The following is a 19298-nucleotide window of genomic DNA, read 5'->3' as shown; positions in this document are numbered from 1 at the left end:
ATTTCAAAGGATAAACCTCGTTGATTAAGCTGGAGCCTTCGGCGACTACTTTCATGCTCGACTCTTCGTCCAGCGACTTATGAGTATTAAAACCGGGAGGGAGGTCGGCAAAAAAGTCGCTGGGAGGGGGAACCTTGCTGGTTCCACTCCTTTCCCCTGGGGAGAAACTAGGGTTCCATTCTGGCAGCGGAAGGTTTCCCAAGACGTTCTCGGAGGCAACTCCCTTGCCTTTCTGAGACCTGATTCTCTGCCTCTGAGCAGGCAAGACATCAATGGTCGGTTCTACGTCATACGGAACGTCCAGAGGCTGAGATACGGCTCGAGATCGATGGAGATCCACCGCGCTTTGAATCCGTTCGACGGTGAAAGACTTCCAGAAGAACGGCCTGCTGCGGAGAAGATCTCGCTTGGCAAAAAGATCGGCAGGAGTCGGCGGAAGGATCCTGTTCACTGCAAGATAATAAGAAAATCATATTCGCATGTTTTCTGGGTATCAAATCAAAAAATATGGCTATTCGTATTACCACGGGTGAAGTTCCACTCCCGACGGAATAGGTGGAGGTAGCTCTCCTCGACAGACTCCCCATCTATCCGGACAAAGAAAAAGCGCTCGAACCATGTCTTAGGATGTGAAGTGTGCCCCTGAATTATAGTCATACCCTTCTTTGGCGCCATGCGGTATGAGCCATCGATCCCCGTTCCTCTGGTAAACCAAAATCCCTCGAAGTCGCCAGGGTTAAGATCCATTCCTAGCTTGTAACTCGAGATCAACACGCCGAGCCAATGCTGCAAGGCCAGAACGCTTAGTTGGCTGATCGAAAGCCCAAAGTGGTGAAGCGCGCAGACGATGGTACCAGGGATCGGAAACCACATGCGGCAATACACCAGGGAGGCCTCGTAGCAAGTAAAGAAACCTTCCGGAGGGTTCTTCGCACTCTCGTTGCCACTCGGGATCCAAAATACGACTCCACTTGGAATCTGGTAAAAGCCCCCGAGAGTCGTGAGGTAGTCGGGAGAGACCATGCTCGGCGTAAGGGGTGCGTTTGGCGACCTCATGGGCCTCTTAGGAATCGAAATGTCTTGCGAAGGCGGAGGCGAGCCGCAAAGAGCTTTGTAGTACGCATCCTTTGCTTCTTCCTCAACTTCAAACTCTTCTTTCGGGGCGATCACCTCATTGGCAGAAGAGTCACCCGAAGATGAGTGTGAGGAAGAATTCCTCTTTGAAGATCTTTTTCTTGAAGACATTTCCTATGAGAAAAGAGAGATCTTGGAGAAAAAAATTCTATCTTGGAGGAATCTTTTCTTAAGGGAAGAAGTGAGTAAAGAATTTGAAAAACTTACTTCCCTTACTTATACAATTTTTTTTCTTCTTTACTATTCACCTTCGATCTTTCGACAAACGATTACGTCTAAATTCCACCTAGAGCAGACCATACCGCAAGCTAGGACCTAACATCCAGGTCCACGGATCCTAGCTAGCTGGGGGGCTAACTGTTGGGGTCAAAATCGATCACGACGGAATCGATGTCCGAAAGTCCTCAGAAAAACCGAATCTCGGTCAAAACTTCAAAACCCGAGAAAACAAACAGCCAAAACGGATCGCCCGGCGAGCTCGATCGTGGCACAGCTCAGCTCGCCCGGCGAGCGCGGCCAATTCTCCGTGGACCATTCCGAACCCGGTCCCATCCCATAACCATGCATATTCGTCCGAAGTTTTCGTAACTCAGTCTTCGGGTCCATGGATACGACACCAATGTTCCGTCTAAAAAACATCGTCAAAAATATTCGGGAAGTTGGGAAGGTTATGTCTCTCGAACGGTTTCCTATTCTTCGTAGTAGAGCAGGTTACGGTTTACTTAACACCGGCTGCCTCGGCTATGCGAAGAAACAGGGTTCCGTTGGAAGAACCATGCCTATACCAACGGCTACTTCGCGAGTAAAATCGTAAAAATGCTTAAGTCTCGATATGGCCCAAAGAGGGTCCGAATTGCGGACAACGGCCCATCTATGGTCCCAAAAGACTTGAACCCAAAGACTGGTATGACGGTTTATCTCGTCCACGGGAAGAGATAAATGTCAAATTTCCTAAGATAATCACAAAGAAGAAGGAAATATGGAAAAACCTGCTTCGCGACAAATCTGGCCCAAGAAGAAGGAAACCGACCTAAGGAGGAGTATATAAGGAGGACCTAGGACGAAGAGAGGAGGGACCAGAGCAAACTTAATACTTAGAGCAATTTAGGCATTTTTCCGTTTTTACTATCGAGCTGCGACTCGACTAGGTTAGAACTTAGGTGGCTAGACTAGCGAACATACCGACAGCTCTCGTGGCCTAGGATCTTACCTGTTGTTCACGCTCAAACGCGATTTCGGAAATAAGACTTGTTTGTTCTCTTTTTGCTCTTTTACGATTTATTACTTTCGAATCTTTCATATTGATTGTGTTGTGCGTGGCCCAGCAGATAACCGGGACCTTCAGGGAAGGCTATGTTAACTTGGCTTTCCTCCGATTAACAAAATTCGACGGTGTGAATTTCGGTTCCCACATATCATGCGATTGTTCATTAGGCCAAACATAAGTTTCGGCCAGGCCAAATCCGAATGGTTCTAGGATTCTTATAGATATCGGCCAAGGAGTAATTTTATGATCAGATTTTAAGTTTTAAACAAGTGATCATGTCTTAAAATTTGGCTAAGATTTCATTTGGCCAAGGCTTTGAGAAACGATCCTACAATTGTTCATATGAACATCTATAGTCTTGGCCAAGCCAAATCCAAACAGTTTTAGGATTTGGTTATGTGTTTCGGATTTGCTAGATTTTTCAGCATATGATTCAAGGTTTAAAAACACATATAGGCCAGGGAATGTAATCGAATCAAGTTTAGCATATGATGAAGTTTTGATCCTACGGCCAAGCTTTTAATCATGCGAATAGGATTTCATGAAATCTCTATATTTCAAACAAGCAAGGCATCATTTTCAAACAAGTAATCAGCTAGCAAATCAGATTTGGATCATGTGAGCATGTGACTGAGCAAATTAAATCTAGGTTCTATGCTGCATGCAATCGGATTTTATCTTTAACAATCAATCCAGATTTTAATTTCTTAGCATGCGAGCTAGGCGATCAAACAAATCAGATTTTAGGTTTGAAACATGCGAATCAGATTTTGTTAAGACATACGATTCAGATTTTAAACATATCATGTGATCAAGCAACCAAATCAGATTTCAATCAATAGCATGTGACCAAGGCAATTTCTATTTCTAATAGGATTTAATCATGCGATTTCAATTTTTCTAGGTATAATCGATTTTTAATCAATTAGCATATGAATAATTTCAATCTAATCATGAAATTTTATCCCTAGGTTTCATATGATCAAATTCTGGAATTCTAATTTAAATTTATTAAGTTTTAAATTTTCAGGAAATTCCAATAAACATGCGATCAGATTTTAGGTTAAACTTCAAATCCTAATTCTAATAGGATTTAGACACAAGAACATGTAATTATTCTTAGTCTAATTATGCAACCTCAAACATGTATTTATGCATGAAAAATATCAATTTATACAAGCATAAAATCGGCCAAGACAAAAACTCTAATAACTTTGTAACAACCTTGTAACAACCTTCATATATTTTTTATTTTTTTTAAGGGTTCTAGGTTTTAGCATGCAATTTCAGTTTTAATGTTTATGTTTTGATTTCTAAAATTAAAACATGTAATTTCTATTAGAGATCAGATCAAACAATTAGGTTTTATCAATCCTATCATGTGATTAACAAAATCAGATTTTAAACCTAAACATGCGATTTAATTTTCTATGTCTAGCATGCGATTTTGATTTTAATGTTTAGCATATGATTTGCAAACCTAAAAACATGCAATTTCTATTAACAAACAGATCATACAATAAAGTTTTAATAATCCTAGCATGTGATTAGGTGGTCAAACAAATAAAATTTCAATTAATCATGTGATTTGCAATTTTATGCCTAGCATGCGATTTCTAATTTTAAAAACATGCAATCAGATTTTCTTAAACAAACAATCAGATTTTAAAGCTTTAAACAGCATGTGAAAACAAGTTTTAGAAAGTTTTCATCAAGGGGGTTTTAATTTTAAAGCTATGCGATTTTTAGGTTTAAGCAAATTAGGTTTTAGATGTTTAGGAATCGGTTTTTCAAGCATACCAAGTATGCGATCTGATTATTGACATAATCAGATCTGAAACTATAGTTTTAGGTATATGATTCAGGTTTTAGAATTATTAGAATCATATTAGATAGTATAGGTTTATACAATTTTCGGTTTTAAGCATGACATTCGATTTTCATGTCATGCGATTTTAGGTTTAGATTAGTTCTTAGGTTTAAAACTTATGACCATGTTTTACTAAGTTTTAAACATATAATATATGATTTATAAGGATATAAATCGAATTATGTATTCATAGTTGGTTAGGTTTTGATTTCTATGATCACATATTAAGGTATATGCGATCGGTTCTCTCTTGTATTGTTCGAGTTTAATTACATTAAACTCGACCTCTAAGTAGTTTTAAAGTCTGAGACAGTTTACCTATGAACTCCTTTTGATCTGAATGGAAAAGAGAGTTTGATCGCACGGGCAGCAACTCCTCTCGGCTTAAACTCCTTGTTGATATTAGATTTTAATTCCCTCGGCTCATGAAACAACACGAGGAGCATTAGATAACATGAACGCCAACAAGATAACATGAATCAACTAAGGTATGATAAACTTATCTTGCACAGGAGTTGAGTTTGGCTAGAAAATCCTTGTTGGAATCAGATTTTGTTTCCAAATCAAATCTGTGCGCACTGTATCTGTGCGTGAGGGCGCGTCGGTGGTCAGATCGACAAGCGGTTTGCACTGATGGATTCTTCTCGGCGAGGGCTTCGATTTGATATCTTGATCGTTTTTTTGGTTCTCACGGTTTGAGAGAACGGCCTCTTTGAAGTTCCGAGGCAGATTCCTTTGCGTTTAGGAATTGATGATTTTCGGCTGAGTTGAAGAATATTTCGTGGGGGTTAGGGCTAGAGGTTATCGTGCTGATAACGTGTTACGAAAATAAGGAAAAAATGTCTCTCTTTATTAGACAATAAGGAGTCATTTATATAGGGAATTACATAATTATGAAACTCTAATACAATATGGGATAGGAAATACAAAAACATAAAAATATGGACCTTCGAATATGAGTTTCCACCCGACCTTGGTTATAACGGATACAATATTTTTAACCAAAAAGAGATATAAGATAAGGTCTAAACACATCATTTTTTTTTTAATTTCTCACTTGATAAACACATCATATTCATTAACGGTGAAAAAAAAAACAAATTAGATGTGAGCAAAAAAAAATCCTAGTCATCATTTTTCTTGTCTTATCCTAATTTACAACTTGCCAATTTGATAGAATTTTCAGCAAAAGGGAAAACTATTTTGAAAATAATAAAGTAAAATGAAAATGAAATGGTCACAAGACGTTGATTATGGCCTGCTTCTTGGAACATCCTAACGCAAACAAATCAACTTCCCGAGATCTCTTCTTGCTACTGCTCTCCCCTACGGCGTCGTTTGTGTTAGCGTTAGTCGTCGCATTGAAAATGTTGACCCCGAAAAGCCTAACCACAGTCTGAACCGAGGTAGTTTTCTCAATACCAGACCGGACTTTCCAGTCAATATACAATTGCTGGTCCGGTCCGCTCGATCTCTCGAAGCAAACCACATCACCGGCTCTGAGATTCTTCTCTTTAACGAACCGGCTCCACCCCTTGGTCAACACGTAACTTTGACTGCTGTTCCAGTACGAGTAACGGAACCGCCACACTTTCCCCGTTCTGTCTTCCAAATTAATCAAAACGCCTTTCGTCGGTGACGGAGTAACCGAAACCGGTAACGGAAAATGCTTCTCCGCGTGCTGTTTCGGTATAACCAACCGGTTAAGCTTCCCGACGTCGCTCGGCGTAACGGCTTTCTCGAAAAGCACTTCTCTCAAAACGCCGTCGTTTTCGTCAGTCACCGTCGTCTTCGACTCGCGTCGTTTTTTTCCGTTACCGTCGCCGTCAAGAAACTTCCTTTCGCTCTGTCGAAGCTCGTCGGCGTAAGTGTGCTTCCTCAGCATGTCAACGATCTCAGCCTTGGAATGAGCCTCGAGGAAAGCAGACTCCGCGTCACTCGACGGCGACTTGAAGTTCGTGACGGCGTCTCGACCGCGGAATCTCCGAGCGGCGATGTCGTAGGAAGCCGCGGCTTCCTCCTCCTCGTTGAACGTGCCTAACCACACGCGCTGGTGCTTCTCGTAAATCTGAGCTCCCCACCTTCCGTTAGGCTGAGGGACGACGCCTTTGAACTTCGACGACGGGAGCTTACGCGACGACTCTGTCTCGACGCCGTTCTCTAAATCAAGAACCACGCTGCTTCCGCCGCTTCCCATTCTGTAGAGACGCATCGTCGCCTGAGGAGGTGTCTTCTTAGACATGGAGAGAGTTTCTGAAGTGTTGCTAGTGTTGTCGTCTATACAGCTGTAATCCATTTGTCTGAACGTTAATAGAGAAATGGGCTGTGTTGCTTTATGATGACGAGATGAGGTTGGAGTATATATATAGAGGGGAGTGCATGTATGTTTTGATATTATTTGTTAAAAACATGATAGGATAAATGTAAAATGTGGGTAACGTATAAAGAAAAGGTTGAAATTACAATAATAAAGAGGGGGAGATGCACAAGAGTGGGGTCAAGTCTTGCAAAAATAGCAAAATGAAATAGTTAAGAGGAAGTTTCATGGGAAGAGATAAAGAGGGTCAGTCCAAAAATATAGGTACTAGTGGCCATATCAAATGCATTGAGAACATGGACATTAAAAAGGAATATGTTGTTTCTGAAAATTTCACTACCAGACAAGACAAAGAATAATACTACTAGCAATGAGAATCTTGATGCATTGAGAGTAACCATGTTCTACACTGAAAAATGGTGAATATTAGTATCTCTTCTTTTGTTTGCAGATTAAACAGAGTAAGTAATATGCATATAACTAGTGAACTGAATGGTCCATATCGAATTGGAGAATTGCAAAAATTATATGTGTGAGTTACTGTTTATAGTTGACTAGTTGAGAGATATGTAGAAGAAAAGAAATAATGGGCAATGTATAGCAAAGATGAGGATAGAATAGGGAGCCAAGTGGGAAGGGGGCTCACATGACATTTGGACCTTCTTTTTTTTTTCCGTCAATAGATGATTTTATTATTTAAAGGGCCGAGCCCAACAGTACAAAAAAGCCCAAAGCCCACCAACCGAAACCGTAGAAAAAAACTAAAAGCGGCCCTCCGTTCGCTCACGGCGTCCCCCCGCTTCCAGCCATCACCGGTGATCAACCCAACGATCCATCGGAGAAAATCGACACTCACTGGCTTCACAACCACTTCGCCGCAAACGCCTCCAACCTCGAGTTCCCAATAGTGGAGAGAGTCAATCGGTAAACCGAGATCTCATCCGCCTCCTTTCGTCACCGGAACTGGGAAGAAAGCTTCGTCGGCACAACCAACCCTTCAACATCGGATACCTTCGATCGTCTTCGGACGAGAACTCCTCCAACAAGACCAAACCGAAACCGCAAGAACCAAAGATAAAAACAAACCCTAACAAACCTAGGGGACTAAACGCCGGCGGCGCAAGGCACAGAACGCCTTCACACCCCGGAAGCTGAAGCCGGCGAAAGCAGAGCTATCGAAGCCTCCGCCTCCCGGAAACTAGACCGGCGTCGATGGATCTGTAGAAGCCTCCACGTCCCGGAAAACCTTAAACTGACAAACCGACATCACCCCACCTCACCCTTCACCCAATCGCGTCGTTACTCCAGCCACCGCGCCACCGCATGTGTCAGAGCTCCGACAAAACGAACCGAGAGAATAGGTGGAGAAGAAGTCGGGGAGCGTTTCTAACCAAAGAAAATGGACTCCGGCGACGGCACGGACGCTCACGCGCCGGCCGTACGCCGGATCCAAAACCAGATCTGTTTCACTCTTTCTCTCTCTCAGCGACCTTGATTTCTATTTGTGAGGACCACGTCCCCTTAACATTTGGACCTTCTCAGCTTTTCTTTTATTTGTTGTAATTATCTTTTTACATTGTACATCCCCTTTGAAACTTTTTTTGAAACTATTATTCGCCATTCCATATTTAGGTATGTGACGTTTTCTCTTTAAATTTTATGCAATTTGTTTGCCTTAAGTTGACTATGATCATTGGTGTCTTCTATGTTTCCTACGAGTCCATAGCTACTTCAGTTTGGTTTTGTTTGGTTTTATCCTCTAAGCACTTACATTTTGTACGCAGAATCTTTCACGGGTTTTGCTACTGATAAACTAAAATTGAATCTTTGTCTACTGTCAAGTTAATAGTGTAGTTGTAATATCTTTAGATTCAATTCCAGAGGACCAGTTCACACTTTATCTTTATGGGATCAAAATTTAGCTAAAACGAAGTGGGGGTTTTCAAAGAAGTAAATAACGTAAAGAACAATTAACATGATTAGGTTGTTTTGAATTGATTTAAACGCGCTAGTCTAGGGTTTCTTCTTTAGGTATGGAAATTGCACTTATTTAAGTTCAGTTTATAACAAATCTAAACTCGGATCACTCAGGTTGAATCAACCCACTCTCATGGTATTGATTCCTTTGCAAGTCGGTCTTGATGCTTAAACTCTCGTTTGGATCAAGACGCGCTTGCAAGCTTTAGAGATCAAGTCTGATATGTTCACAATACACCCTAATATCTACTCTCGTTGACTAGGGATGCAAAACTCATTTAAATCATATCAAGTTATCAATTAATGACTAGCTAAATTGATTAACCCTAATTCATGCACTAAGTGATCGGTTCAATGCAAGCAATAAGAACATATATGAATGTAGACAATCTTAAGATGACTTATTTATGCTTCAGCTCACGAATCCAAACCCTAGAACCCTAAACTAACTCGGTGATTACTCAGACATAACACAAGAACAGAGAAGCATGATTTCTGAATAATACTGCATATACTAGATTAAAGAAATCAGAGGGTTCAGGATAATCTTCTTTATGAGATAGATGAGGTCTTCTCTCTTACAAGTAGCAATCGCTAAAATCAAAGCTCTCTCGGGTCTTTTCTTGCGTAAAAACTAAGGTAGGTCTAAAGTAATAAATATGAGACTATATATATAGGAGTCACATGCGGCTATAGGAAAGAAATAGAAAATCTAGGGTAAATCCCGAAATATTTGGAAACTTCTTTTTTTTTATCTCTGCCGCTGGAGCAGGCACTCAGGCTTTTCTCTCTTCTTTTCCTCTAGTCGGTCCATTTCTCATCCAATGCAACTCTAGACCTGTTATGACTCGAAAATAGACTAAAAAGACTCGATAAAACTTTGAAAACTATTAGTAAGACATACATATAATGTGCCAAAAACACAATATATCAGCTACGCAAAGACTATACATTGCACTAATGTTCCTTCAACTCGGACACGAGATCCATCAAGCTACGTTTTTATAAACATTTATAAGGAACCTCAAATCAAAACTTAGAAGAAAGGTAGACTTATATTTAAAGAACTTGGGTTAACCTGTTCACTGTCAATTGGAGCAAAGATTCATACTCTAATTGCCATCTATATTTTGGGGTTTTCACCGACATGGAACACCTCTTGATCTTTTTGAGTGACTAGTCCCTTCGTAAGGTTGTCTGAAGCTTTGTTTAATAAGAAGAACGTTTTAACCCAAACAATATCCCAATATATTAGGACGTCCCTTTGTAGTAGAAGAATAATTTTGTTAATCAAATAAAAGAATATTGGTTCCATTATTTCGTGTGTTACAACATCACTCGATCATATTGTTTGTAAAAAAAATGTTTTTCGCCCTTTTACAAAATATTTGTTTTCTTTATATTGTTTGTTTTCTCTCTAGATTTCTTTTAACATATTCCACGGCATATAAGTTCAAAACTAGACAATTGGTGTGAATGCATAACATAAAACGTCAACTTTTTTGTTGTTCTGAACGTTTCGTAAGCTATAACCAATGAGTTCTACACAATTATTGATCAATTATACGAATCATAATTAAATATAGATTGGATAACAAGAATGGGGACAAAGAAGTTCAAGAGAGGATGATTGTATGTGAAGGGGAGATGAATCCATCGTATTACCCAAAGCTATATTCTTGTACGGAGCAGAGTACCTAATGCCCTCCCTTTTCTTGGTCCTACCTCTTCAAATGTTTATCCATTTTTGTTTGAAACAAAAGTAATTACTTGTCCATTTTTAAGACAATTTTTATTATATCTTCTGTTGAAGACAAAGATCTTAGAGAGTTAAAACGATATAGACACTTAAACCTATTTGATTAGTGGTTCATCACAACTCAATCATGTTTCAACCCGTTCCCACCAAGATACATATACAAAACAAAAATCCGCGTTTGCCTACCAATACAGTGTTGGTCCGTCTCAATGGTAAGATAGCCTCATGGTCGACTTACTTAAGATGCAAGATTGCCACATGCATTAGTTAAAAATGGGTTTTGTGTAATTGACAACAATGTCGTCTAATGGAGAATTGGGTCATGCAAAAATGCAAGTGGGATAAAGACAACGAGTGAGATGTTTCTTTCAGAATGAAAAGTCTTTTGCTTATTTTATCCTACGTTGAGTAATATCCCAACTCAATCTCATCCGTCCTTTTTGGATTTTTATCTCCCATCGCACAACATTGGTAAAAGAAAATATACATACACCTACATAAGTGTATGTTTCTCAATAACATTATACTTATTTGTGTTGGGAATAATCAAGTTGGCTTAACTAATTAAATCCAGTGGGGGTGGTAACTAAAACTATGGCCTAACTTAGGCCACCTTAGCAAAACTAATTAAATATAGTGTTAAATTAAGGTCCTTTAATTTAAATTAATTAATGCGTGGCTCCCTCCTGACTTCTTACATATAATAAAAATATGACATAAAGCGTGAGATATGTTTAATCAACGCACTGGGCACCTAAATTTTCAGAATCGTCATTGCGAGCCTAATTCACGTGATTATGGATCCGATTGTTGTTAGGACTTTGAGTGATTCGTGCGATTAGAAAGCCTCTAAAGCTTTTTTTTTACCAATCAAGTTTTTTTAAAAATTAATCACTCTATAAGTTTCTCTCTAGTTTTTTGTATTGTTTTTTCTAAAGCCAACAATACATGATTTTTGCAACTTCTTTTTCCTTTTTTTATTTTTTTCACTAAAAATGTTTTATTTTCTTCTTCTTTTGTAACTAAATCACTTATCTAAGTTTGTAACAATTTTATTAAAATTTAAAATTGACAAATTAATCATTGAATTTTTTTTTTGTTCATTTGAAATCCATATTGTACTACTTTATAATCATCTATATTTAAACTTTTAATAGTATCATAATTTTACTTATTAAATAAAATATTTTAAATATTATTCCAAACTTCTATAATTTTGACTACCAATCTTATTTTAATAAAACTTAAACTAACAGCCAAAGTCTTGACAGCTAAATTCTCTACAACCTCAAAGCGTAAAGCGTAAAGCGAAAGTTGTTACCAATCGGACTCTATTAGTTCTTGATCAAATCAGCAACTTATATATTAAAATTAGTTCCAAGTTTCTAACTGTTATATGGTTTGATGGGATTTTTTTTTTTTTTTACAGTTAGCATATATTTTGAATAAATTGACCATTTTGGCATATTTTAATAGTTAATTAACTCTTTATCTTCCTGTTAAACAAGTTTACACCGCTTTTATCAACTAAGGGTCCGACTGGTTTAAACGCAGCGGTTGCGGTTGCGGGAGTTTGCGGATGCGGGTGGTTGCGGTTTTTTGTGGATGCAGATGGTTGCGGTTTCAAGCGTTATTAAGCGTTTAGTATGACTGGAACAATATTTGAAAATTGTTGCGTTTGCGGGATATTTGTGACTGGTTGATTATAAAATATTGCAGGGATTTAATAATAAATTACCCATATCAACATATTATAATATTAAAAAAATATAAAAAAATACTATTGTAATAAAATATAGGGCAAATCTCCAAAATAACATCTTTCTAAGTTTATATCACAAAATTAGCACTCAAAAACTAAAATGACCAAAATAGCATTTTATCTTTTGAAAATTTTAATTTTTTTATTTTTCAAAATTTGAAATCTTATCCCAAAACCTCATTTCTCAACTCTAAACCCTAAACCCTAAACTCTTAACCCTAAACCCTAAACTTTAAACCCTAAACCCTAAACTCTAAACCCTAAACCAAACTCTAAACCCTAAACCCTAAACCCTAAACTCTAAACTCTAAACCCTAAACTCGAAACCATAAACCCTAAATCCTAAACTCCACCCTTTAACTCTAAACCCTAAGTTTGTGACTTTTGATAAAACATTAAGTGGTATTTTTGTGACTTTTGACCTTGAGTGCTAGTTTGAGAACAAAAACTTGATTTAGTGCTATTTTTGTCTTTTTCTCTAAAATATAATAATTATCAATATAATATGATTAATAAAAATATTAGGTTTATTTATAAAAAAATCAAATTAGTTGAAAGTTATCATTTTAATAAAAATTTTTTTGAAGATTTATATTAAAAAAAAATTTAAAATTTTTATTTTGTTTTTTATATATGTGTATATCTTTATATATGTGTGTTTAAAAATTCTAATAAATAGTTAGTTTAAAGTTTTTATAAAGCAAATTATGATACTGTTTGTGAATTTTAATTAATATATAAAATATGTATATATTTTTATTTATAATATTTCCATTTTAAAATTTTAAAATATTTTTGAAAATAATTTTATATTTATTTTTTCACCCGCAACAGCCCGCAATCGCAAACACTAGCTGGAACTAGCTTTTGATTTTAAGAGGTTATGAGCGGTTTTGAGCGATTTGTAGCGGTTTATATGATTGTTTCAAAATGCTGTCAACCGTTACTAACCGCAAAAGCTGCGTTTGCGGATCATAGCGGAAAAAACAGACAGGCCTAAGAGATGATTTGATGGAAACTGCTTTAAGCTATATTTTATTTTTTTAGAAAAAATGATTTGTTGGGAAAATGTCTTTTTCAGCAACACGACATATATTGATTGGTGGAAACTGCTTTAAGCTTTTCCATTACCCGAATATGATTGTTTTGAAAAAAAAGAAAAAAAATAACAACACAAATTAGAAAGTAAGGCATATATAATATCACTAAAACAACCTCTGGTGAACTTTTGTAAATATGATTGACCAAGAATAATAAAACAGAGTTTGATCAGAAACCTCACTATATAATATTTAAGATTTGCCTGTTTTATAAAAACTTTAAACTGTTTTAGTCATTCTCCAAAATAGTAATTTTTGGAACAAATAGTTTTTAAAAGCCAGATATGACAAGAAGATCCTGTAAAATGACGCCAATTCGTCAAGCTTCAAGTTATAATTTTTAATTTGCCAGTTTAGGCTGTCCTAAGATAAGAGTAGCAGGTATATTAGTATTAATATTGTAGAATAATGGTGAGTAATTAACAAATACTAAAAATACACATGTGCGAGTTTTAAAAGAGACAGCTTTTGTTGACCAGCAAAGGAACCTTATCAAAGAGAATCGTAACCATTGGTCATGTGACGTGGATTTCACGTGGACTCCTGGTCCGACCTGAATGGCTTTTGGAGCCTTTGGTCATTGGTTTAAGACTTGAGATCTATTGACAAATCTTGTTTTTTTCCTTGTCGAGTGGAATTTTTATTATGTATACCCGATCAATGTTGGTACGAATGCCTTTGTGCTATATATGATTCTTTTCTTTGAAAGACCATATACAATTTGATCCAAATTTAAAATACTTTTTAACCAATGATATGGATAGCAGATTTTCTGTTATCGGACTATTAGATAAACTGGATAAGTCGAAACATAAACCTAAATTTGTCTCATCGCTGTAAATTTTATATTAAATGAAACTGAACCCTAGAAAAAAGATTTTAGCATATTTATATGTTTCGCCTATCTTTAATTAATGTTTTAATCACATTATGCAGACGAGTGGAGTTATATAGTTGTTGTTATTGTTTTTTTGCCAAGTATAAAAAAATCATATGTCATAGTGAAACAAAATATAGTTGAAAATAACAAACCGAAAAGAAATGGTAATCTTTTTATAATCACATAAATATTTCCAGTTGTCTGATATTTCTTAAACATTTAAAGATAAGTCTGAACGCTAAGAAGGTGTATTCAACTGAGAGTTTTAGGTGATTTATGTTAAAATGACAAATCCACTGTTATTGAAAAGTGAATTTTAAAAACTCATTTAAAATCCACTGTTATTGAACTTGACATTTTATAAAATATTCTGAAATCCACTGTTATTGAAAATATTTTAAGTTATGGAATTTTAAAGTTTTTAGGTGATTTAGAGTGTTTAGGTGGAGTTTCTTAATTAAAAAAATTAAAACTCAAATCTCATAGTTTTAGTTGATATTCTAGAGTGATTTAACAAAATCCATTTTATTCTCTACAATTCCTTAAAATTATCTAAAACGTAATTAAAAATCAAATCACCTTAAATTTTAGATTGAATACACCCCCTTGATTATACACAGTCTCCGCCTTTATAAGTTTGAACAAACATATTTTTGGTGGAATTAATTGGGCAACCTTCTGCCGACAGACATGGTACGCACAAACCAACATTTATAAGTCAATAAATCTCTATTTAAACCAATTGGCTTGTTGTTGAAAAAAAAACAATTGGCTTGCTACTATTTTGAAAGCAACAAAATGTGTACTTATATATGTTTCTTCTAAATAAACAAATGATTTTATAGTTTTCTTGGTGCTCTTCTAGTTTGTAAGAAATTGTTTTCTTTTCATGTTAGTTGCTCACTTTACCCTATACAGATGTCTATTCACACATTTACATAAAATGTATACACATACGTGTCCAATATATAAATGTGTTCATGGATACGTGTATTGATAAAACCATGTCTTAGGGCATCTCCAATCGTATTTCGTTATTTCCTCTAAAATAGAGTAAAATGGATTATGAAATAAGAAATATTTCAACTCAATTATATATCTCACATCCGTAATAGAGTTTATTTCGTAAATAGAGTAATTTATTTTTTGTTTGTTCATTATTGTATTATAGAATGAGATATAGAATTGAGTTGACACAATTTTACTCTACTTTCTCTTTTATTCCATTTTTTTTTTAAATAGAGTTTTACGTTATAGATGTTCTTATGACATATTGGCATTTATGATATCACATGATAATATGAACCGCTGGTGCTGATCATTATATCCCAGACTTGAGTATTTTCGTTATGCAGCATTAGTCGAATACGTAACTTTTTTACATATAGATTGATTTGCTGTTTTCACTTTTCAGTTCCGTAATATTTTGTCTACGTGCCAATGATGTGAACCATAATTAAGTTAGTAACTTACGTCTCCATTACTAAATGATGTATTATTATATATATAAACCACGAGTTGCGTATAGTTAAAGCTTAAAACAAGCCGGTCCATTAAGAGTTCAATAGCATAATTATAAAATGTAACCCAAAAGACCCGCAGACAATTAGCTTGCATGCATCGAGGTCAACGAAGTCAATAGAATTGGCAAATATCTATGAAGTCAATACAATTGCCAAATATATCTGTCCAGATATTCATCTGTAAATAGTAAAATAAATTAAGATTAATGGACAAATCACTGCGGTCTTCGGGATACAGTCTTGTAAAAGGCTGTTCGCTAAATAACAATATTTAACCAGTTGATAAATACTTTGTACGTAGTTACGTAATTTTGTCTTCTAAATTAGTTAAGATTAATTTATCGTATGGGGGATATGATAAACCAGCAGTGCACCGCGCTTAGTTAGTACTTGCATCTCATTTGAATACCAACACGAGAATACGGTTTGTCGTTTAACATATAAAATTCAAATCACGTGAAAGATTTCAAATCGAAGACCATATATATCAAGTTGGTTTTAGTAATTAATATATGCCTTCTTATATTCGTTGGTCATTATGACTTAGCTTTATATGGAGAATATCTTTTCAGAAAAAAAAAATTCAATATATATATAGCTTTTGTACAGAATTTGAATTATTCAAAGAGCGTGGACGAATTGAATACACAATATATTTGAGCTCCTTAATAACAAATATCTGGAGCTCATATATCTAAAAGTTGACAGTTTAATTCTCGAGCGATTAATGTTATTTCATGGAATGTGAAGAAATAGGTGGCCTAGCTTAATATTATGAGAAATATCATATATATGAAGATCGAGTGATAAGGATTAACGTCACTAAAGAGTTAGCCCATTCGTAAAAGGTAAAGACTAAGAATCTTTAGTATGCTTATTTAAATAGATTTTGGCTTCAGTTTGAATTTACAATATAACTAAACCACAACAAAACCAAATGTATTTGGACGGCTCAAATTTCAAATAACTTTTCAAAATGTATTTGGCTGCCTTCAGCTCGAGTTCTTCTATCTAATGGATTTGATTTGTGGGTTGAAATACCTTTTCAAAATGTTTTTAGCTTATTTATTTATTTTTGGATTTGGAAAATAGAAAATAAAATAATTTTACTCAAAACTCGAGTTTGATTATCTCGGTTCTACTTGGTTGACCCAAGTCTGAAAATACTATGTTTTTATATCAAAATGCAGCTAGATATATCATGTGACTCGCTCTAGAATTATCTTATGTTTGGAGAGGAAGGTTGCTTAAAAAAAAGTTATTATCATGAGAACAGTAAAGAACTATATAACACTATAATGTGTATGTTCTATTAGGATATCAACACAACCATTCAGATGAAGTGAGTTTAAAGATCTCAAGTTCGAATTTCGCCTGAAAAAGTAGACTAAGTTTAAATGTTCATCTCAGTAGTTTCATTATGAGCAAAAATTAAAAAATAACTTATTTAAAAAAACGTATATCTTAAAAATAATTTACGTTTGGATAAAATTTCTAAACTAAATTTACACATAAACTGAAGTGGAAGTAAATACAAGTATAAGAAATAATATTTTAGTGTCCAAACCATCATTTGTACTTATATATATCAACACTAGACGGCATATCGCCCTTAACACGGGACCTGCATGCAATTAGGCTCCAGCGTCAACTATTCAACATTTTTCAATAGGACACCGTCAAATATTCCAATTTCAAGTGGGAAAATTAATGTTAGGAGAAGAAGAAGTGTGAATGGTACTTCGGGAAGTGTATTATTTAGCTACAAGAGCCTGCTGTCAGAGTCATGAGAGCCAAGACTGTAACTTATAATAATATCATTAAATTTTTGTAAACAAACATAAACAACATCGATCGAGTTGGAGTAGATGATATCGAGATAAGTATGAAAAGTCTCAGGGTCGTGCTACTATACACAGGCCGGTTCCTCCCTTAAGGCAGGTAAAGCACAAGCTTTAGACCACATAATTTTTTTTAAAAATATTAGGGCAACATTTTAAATTTTTTTTTCAAGCCTTTTTCATTTATTTGAGTTGATATTAATACCAAAACTGCATGATCGCCAGTACTTTGTTCATTCCTTCTTACGATTTTCCATTTTCTAATATTTATAGCTATCAAAATGACATTAAGAAGAAATTTAAATTATTTAACAAACAAACAAAAACTCTTCCCAGCGTGACTTTTAAAAAACTTTGACCCTGTCGATTGACACACATAATTTTGTCTTTGAGACGATGTTTTAGAGGAGACGATGTTTTTCTATGAAGGCCACATTGTTTCAAATGTTTTAAGCCACCTAATTGTTTGGGATGGCGCTGACTATACAAAACTCAGACTGTTAATTAAAATGTAAGAGATACAGAAAAACAAAGGTTGTCACTTATCATCACCTCACGTGGTCAATTAACAAACATTTTTTTGGTGCCATGCATTGTTTTTGTTTGGGTGCAAATAACAACAAAGTAACAAACATTACAGCTCATCTTTGTAAGGAAATGAACAATACTTTTATTTCCATGTTTTTTCGGTAAGCATTTTTCTCATAAATTATTTTATGCTTGAAAAAAATAATTAGAGGTTTATAGCTGTTTATAGACTTGATTTTGACATACTGATGGTATTTTAGCCAAACTTGCTAGGTTTAACCGCAAGTTTCTTCTGCATGTCTTAATTTTGTTAAATTAAGGTTTTTCTATTGTTTCATTGACACAATTTAACTTACAATAAAATCAGAGATGTTTGGAAAAATAACAACGATACTCTGAAAGATAAGCTCAGTGTAGGTCCTGTCTCTTGGAACAAAGTATCTGCAAGATATATTTTGGCTGGACAAACTCAATATTATTTTCTTTACAGATATGGGCTGATCGGTGGCCCAATTAAAACGCTGCTCAGATCCAAAACAGTATGCAGGCTGTTGGGTTCGAACCCACGCGCACTTATGTGCAGAAGAACTTAAGTCTTCCCCCTTAACCACTCGGGCAAACCTGCTGACTGCAAGTGTTATATATTTCTAATATTAGTAGCCAGAAACTGTGTTAAAATGAAGAACAAAAAAACAAGAAAATTTTGGAGAAACGTATTCAATTGTATATATGAGTGATTTAGTCATTGATAATATAAGCAATACTTGTAATTTGCTAAGAGAGAATCCTTGTTTATAGTCTTCTACATATGTAAATATATAATCACTACATCCTGAACCAGTGACTGTGTGTAGGGTACTCTGCGTAAGCGAGTCTCTCATGAACTCACAATCAACTAGTTTAGAGAGAAACAGTGTTTTAGTAAGAAAGAGTTTCCTGGTGAAATTCTAGACACAATTATGACGAGACCAGAGTCCATACTCCATACATATGGAGGAGGAGGTGGTCTTGGTATCTTAATATTCTCCAAAGGACCATTTACGAAAAGGACATTGCAAGTTTGATCATTTAAACGTTCCAAAGCAGTTGTTCTACACCTTAAAACCAAAAACAACATAGTTTGAAATCGACCACTTGAGGACACATAGTGAATATATATCATACATAAGCGTGGCACTGTTTTGCTAACCAAAAGATATCAGTCGATTGTGTAATGTAGTCCACCACCATCAAAGCTATTAAAAGCTTCAACTCATCCATACTCTTCATCTCTCCCCCCAATCCAAATCTCCTCTGGTAGCTTCCATGGATGAGAAACAGTCAGATTTCCAGATCCAAAG

General features: G+C 35.7%; 1 protein-coding gene and 1 non-coding gene across 2 annotated transcripts; both read right to left on the bottom strand.

Moving 5' to 3' along the window:
* Positions 1–5379: 5379 nt before the first annotated feature.
* On the bottom strand, positions 5380–6738 carry LOC106361922 (AP2/ERF and B3 domain-containing transcription repressor TEM1-like). The gene has a single exon (XM_013801731.3). It carries the CDS (start codon positions 6565–6567, stop codon positions 5509–5511), a length of 1059 nt encoding a protein of 352 aa, XP_013657185.1. The 5' UTR covers positions 6568–6738; the 3' UTR covers positions 5380–5508.
* An 11762-nt stretch (positions 6739–18500) lies between these two features.
* TRNAL-UAA lies at positions 18501–18583 on the bottom strand. Its single transcript has one exon. It is a non-coding gene; the product is annotated as a tRNA-Leu (tRNA).
* Between the last annotated feature and the right edge of the window lie 715 nt (positions 18584–19298).

Source organism: Brassica napus, chromosome C3 (assembly GCF_020379485.1).
Source record: "Brassica napus cultivar Da-Ae chromosome C3, Da-Ae, whole genome shotgun sequence".
Classification (NCBI taxonomy): domain Eukaryota; kingdom Viridiplantae; phylum Streptophyta; class Magnoliopsida; order Brassicales; family Brassicaceae; genus Brassica; species Brassica napus.
The sequence above is the reverse complement of the archived record's forward strand: the minus strand, read 5'-3'. Positions and strand labels throughout refer to the sequence as shown.